Below are 5,202 nucleotides of genomic sequence, written 5' to 3'. Positions count from 1 at the left end.
CCCCTGTTGGAGGTTCTGAAATTGACACCGCTTCCTGTAATTGATATGGAGTGGTGGGGTGTGAGCTCCCCCTTCTGGCCTCACGCTTCCATTTTAGTGTGGTTTCCCATTATTAATTTTTACACTGAAAAAAGTATTTTATTTATTTATTTTTAAGTTTATGTATTTTGAGAGAGAGAGAAAGCACGAGTGGGGGAGGCGAAGAGAGAGAGACAGAGGGAGAAAATCCCAAGCTGACTCTGCACTGTCAGTGAAGAGCTCATGGTGAGGCTCTATCTCACCAACCATGAGATCATGACCTGAGCCGAAATCAAGAGTCAGACGCTTAAGGGACTGAGCCACCCAGGCGTCCCCGTCTTTACACTTCTAACTGGAATTTAGCCTGTGTTTTTTAATGTCCTGTCAAAGCAGGTATCAGCCAGCCCTGTGACTTTGTCTCCCGTGGAAATCAAAGGTAATTTCATATCACAGCCTGGCCGTTGCAGGCAGACACCTCAAAATATCACTAATGCTCATTTTGATGTAGAAATCACAAGGGGCGCCTGGGTGGCTCAGTCGGTTGAGCGGAAGACTTCAGCTCAGGTCATGATCTTGCAGCTCATGAGTTCGAGCCCCGCATCGGGTTCTGTGTTGACAGCTCAGAGCCTGGAGCCTGCTTCGGATTCTGTGTCTCCCTCTCTCTCTGCCCCTAACCCACTCGCATTCTGTCTCTGTCTCTCTCAAAAATAAACATTTAAAAAAATTAAAAAAAAAAAAAAAGAAATCACAATACTTGGGGGCACCTGGGTGGCTCTGTCGGTTGAGCATCCGACTTCAGCTCAGGTCATGATCTTGCAGTCCGTGAGTTTGTTCCCTCTCTCTCTGTCCCCCCCACCCCCCCCCACACACACACTCATGCTCTGTCTCTCTCTCTCTCTCTGTCAAAAATAAAAAATAAAACATTAACAAAAAAAAGAAATCACAATACTTTGTAGAGCCATCATGAATCAGGATTACTGAATGCATTCAGTTCACGAAGAAGCATATATATTTTTATGTCACAACGTAATAAAATATTTTCACACCCATATGTCAGTATGACCGTTTTCCTTTGCAATCCTGTGCCTTAATGGATTGGGTTTCTAGCTGTCTCCAGAGCAGGAGCCCACAGGGGCCTGTCTCTGCCCTTGGAGGCAGCACAGAATCAGGTCACGGTGTAGGCAGATTAGTGAGGTCCTGAACTGGCCTCCTTAAAGATACCTAATCCTGGACCAGAAGCCAGCCAGCAGTCCCAGGGCCACACAGAGTCCCTCCACCCTGTCCCCAGCTCCCGGCCGGGGCTGCCATGGCCTCCCTGTTCTCTGGCCGCGTCCTGATTCGCAACAACAGCGACCAGGACGAGCTGGACACGGAGGCTGAGCTCAGCCGCAGGCTGGAGAACCGGCTGGTGCTGCTGTTCTTTGGCGCTGGGTCATGCCCACAGTGCCAGGCCTTCGCACCCGTCCTCAGGGACTTCTTCGTGCGGCTCACAGATGAGTTCTACGTGCTGCGGGCAGCCCAGCTGGCCCTGGTGTACGTGTCCCAGGACCCCACAGAGGAGGAGCAGGATCTGTTCCTCAGGGACATGCCGAAAAAGTGGCTCTTCCTGCCCTTCGAGGATGACCTGAGGAGGTGAGATGGGAGAAGAGGCCAGGGAGGGCTTCCTGGAGGAGGAGCTATTTCTGCTGAAAGTGAAGTATTCGTTCATTCTTGCCTCCCTTCCACCTGGAATTGATGAGCACGGCCTGTGTGGCACTCTGTACCCAGCCTGGGGGGTGCACAGGGGGGAGGGGTGCATATGCCCATTTCCATTTAGCTCCCAAGGAGCTTACAACCTGGGGAGACAGGCATGACACAAAGACGCAAACACATAATAACAAACTGCAGTTGTGTTCCCGAGGACGAAGGGAGGATACCACGTGGGAACATCACGGGCAGACCTTGCTGAGGTTTGGGGTCAGGGGATGTTTCCCTGAGGCAGTGCCTTTAGAGAGACCCCAAGGCCAAGGGAGGATAGGAGGGGAAAGAGTGGAGCGAGGGAAGGGCTTCCAGGCAGAGGGCACAGATAAAGGCTGGGAGGCCATCAGGCAAAGAACAGCCAAATCGGGGACCTGTAAGGAGTAACAGGCGTGAGAGGTCCGCAGGTCTCAGGTGGCGCCACAAACTGCATCTTTATAAGTATGAGTGTGGTCCTCAGAGTAGCTGGGAGCCAGGGAGGGCATCGGAGCTGAGAGAGAGGTGCGTGGATTCGAGCTTTGCACCGAGCTGCCCTATAAACCGTGTTGCAGTTTGCTCCTACTTTAGAACCTTCCCCAGGGATGCCTGGGTGGCTCAGTTGGTTCAATGTCCAGCTTCGGCTCAGGTCACGTTCTCATGGTTCATGAGTTCGAGCCTCGCATTGAGGCTGAACTAAAAGCAAAGCCTGCTTCGGATTTTCTGTCTCCCTCTCTCTCTGCCCCTCCTGCATTCCTGCTCTCTCTCTCTCTCTCTCAAAAATAAATACACGTTAAAAAAAAAAGAAGAAGCTTCCCCTTTTCTGCGGTAAAACTTTCCTTCTTTTTGAGGTGCCCGTGTGGCACCTCAGTCGGCTGAGCGTCCGAGTTCAGCTCAGGTCATGATCTCACTGCTCGTGGGTTCGAGCCCCGCATCAGGCTCTGTGCTGACAGCTCAGAGCCTGGAGCCTGCTTTGGATTCTGTCTCCATCTCTCTGCTCATGCTCTGTCTCTCTCACTTTCTCTCTCTCAAATATAAAATAAAACATTAAAAAATTTTTTTTAAGTTGGGAGAAGCATGCAATGAACAATTAACAATACAATTGTTAACATTTTGCCAGATTTTCTTTCTCTGCACACATGGGAGCGTGCACTGAACCATTTGAGCGGGCGTCTCAGACTTTGTGACACTTTACAGATTTCATTAATTTTGTTCCACAAGTTGGAAGTTTCCGGAGACCTTCGTTGACCATCCAACATTATCAGATTTGGACACTTGCTCACTCCCCCTGGCCTCTCTGCAGCCGAGGGGGATCTTTCTGGTAAACTGGTAACATTTCCCTTCCCAGGGCAGAAATGCCAGCTGTGAGGGCATCATAGCCAAACACTGACCTGCTGACTTTGTTTGAGGCAGGGTCCTCTCAATCAAACCTTCACTGGGGCTAGATGTCTGGACAGAGGGTGAGCGAGTCCCCATCGCCCTACTCCTTACCCTACCCACATACGGGGTCCCCAGATAAAACACAGGATGCCCAATTAGAAACAAATTTCACAAAAACAATGAATATTTTTTTAATTTTATGTATTTATTTTGAGAGAGAGCGAGCACGAGTGGGGGAGGGCAGAGAGAGTAGAGAGAGAGAAAATCCCAAGCAGGCTTCGCACGATCAGTGATGCGGGGCTCCAACTCACCAACTGTGAGATCATGACCTGAGCCGATCCAAGAGTCAGACTCTTAACCAGCTGAGCCACCCAGGTGCCCCAATGAATAATTTTTTAGTACTTGTTTTAGTATAAGTATGTCCCGCATATTGCATGTTGTTATATAAGTCTTATTTTATTTTATTTTATTTTATTTTATTTTATTTTATTTATTATATCAACTTTAACAGGTGTCCTGTATTTCTTTTTGCTAAGTCTGGCAACCTGTATTTCTTTTTGCTAAGTCTGTAAAGTCCTGTGTGACTTTACAAGTGCCATGCATTCTCTGTGCAGAGGCCCGGAAAAGGGCCACCCAAAAACCCAGTGGATGGAAATTAACAACTGTGGATGCTGGGCTCAGTCTGGTCTCCCCTGTACTTCAGAATGTCTGTGCGTGATTCTGGTCCAGATGGGACGTTTGGTCTGGGGTCTCCTGGGATCGTGGATGGCTCCTCACTGGCTTCCCCTCATACTGGGGACAAAATGGAAACTCCTTACTATGAGCCTGCAGGGCCTCTGATCAAGGTTGCACTCTAATCTCCCTCTTGTCTCAGGGCCTTTGCACAGCTGTGTCCTCTGCCTGGGACCCTGGCCGCCCAGTGCCCTCCTCATCCTGCAGCTTTGAGCTCAAAGATCACCTCCTTGGAGAGGCCCTCTCTGACCACCAATCCCTTACCCAGCTTGGTATTTCTCTATGACATTTATCAGTATTGATTCATTCATTCATCCCACACAGTTTCTGAGCCTCAATTCTGTGCCCTATACTGTTTCAGGCACTGGGGACCCAGGTGAATGGCGACAGAAATCTGTGCCCTAGTGAAGCTACATCCTATGGTGGGCAAAAATGATAAAGGGGAAAAATAGGGGCGCCTGGGGGGCTCAGTCGGTTAAGCATCTGACTTCGGCTCAGGTCATGATCTTACAGTTCCTGAGTTCGAGCCCACATCGGGCTCTGCACTGACACGTGTGGATCCTGCTTGAGATTTTTTATCTCTCTCTGTCCCTATCCTGCTAGCACTCTCCTTCACACTCTCAAAATAAATAAATAAACTTAAAAAAAAAAAAAAGGAGGAAAAACAAACGGTGCAGTGTGTTGGATGCTAAAAGGCACAGCGCAGCAGACGGGAGAGCGAGGCATTGAGATTTGAGGTTGGCTACCCAGCACACAGGGTCTTAACCCACAGAAGTCCCGGGAGAGTGCTCCAGGCAGAGGGCATGGCCAGTGCAAAGGCCCTGAGGCGGTAGCATGTCTGAGGTATTGGACACCCAGTGCAGAGGCCACTGAGGCCTGGCCTGGCCCGGTCTCTGGGCTCCCCCAGCGCCCGGCACGGGGTAGTGCACACAGCGGGTGCTCAGTAAGTACCCGGAGGAGGGCTGTGTGGCTCCCCAGCTCAGGGGCGGGTACGGGCTTCCAACCGGACTGACCCGCCCACCCCGCAGGGATCTCGGGCGCCAGTTCTCCGTGGAGCGCCTGCCGGCTGTCGTGGTGCTCAAGCCTGGAGGGGACGTGCTCACCCGCGACGCAACTGACGAGATCCGGCGCCTGGGACCCGCCTGCTTCGCCAACTGGCAGGAGGCGGCGGAGGTGCTGGACCGCAACTTCCTGCAGCCCGAGGACCTGGACGACCCCGCGCCCCGGAGCCTCACCGAGCCGCTGCGCCGCTGCAAGTACCGCGTGGACCAGGCGGCTCGGGGCAAACGCCGCCCCAGGAGAGGGAGCGACCCCGAGGGGGAGGGCGGGGCGGAGGGCGGGGACGGGGAGCTATTCTGA

General features: G+C 51.9%; 1 protein-coding gene across 1 annotated transcript; it reads left to right on the top strand.

Moving 5' to 3' along the window:
• The first annotated feature begins 1,324 nt into the window (after positions 1 to 1,324).
• On the top strand, positions 1,325 to 5,202 carry NXNL1 (nucleoredoxin like 1). Its single transcript, XM_007088640.3, has 2 exons — positions 1,325 to 1,650; positions 4,872 to 5,202. The coding sequence occupies exons 1-2, from the start codon at positions 1,325 to 1,327 to the stop codon at positions 5,200 to 5,202; spliced, it is 657 nt and encodes a 218-aa protein (XP_007088702.2).

This window comes from Panthera tigris, chromosome A2 (genome assembly GCF_018350195.1).
Source record: "Panthera tigris isolate Pti1 chromosome A2, P.tigris_Pti1_mat1.1, whole genome shotgun sequence".
Taxonomy (NCBI): domain Eukaryota; kingdom Metazoa; phylum Chordata; class Mammalia; order Carnivora; family Felidae; genus Panthera; species Panthera tigris.
Note: the sequence above shows the minus strand (reverse complement) of the source record. Positions and strands in the feature narration are given on the sequence as shown.

What these genes read in the sequence shown, in the direction of transcription:
- NXNL1 (XM_007088640.3), top strand. Translation starts at nt 1,325, where the DNA reads ATGGCCTCCCTGTTCTCTGGCCGCGTCCTGATTCGCAACAACAGCGAC. An exon ending in TTCGAGGATGACCTGAGGAG is followed by an intron (nt 1,651 to 4,871) that starts GTGAGATGGGAG and finishes CCCACCCCGCAG; the next exon opens with GGATCTCGGGCGCCAGTTCT.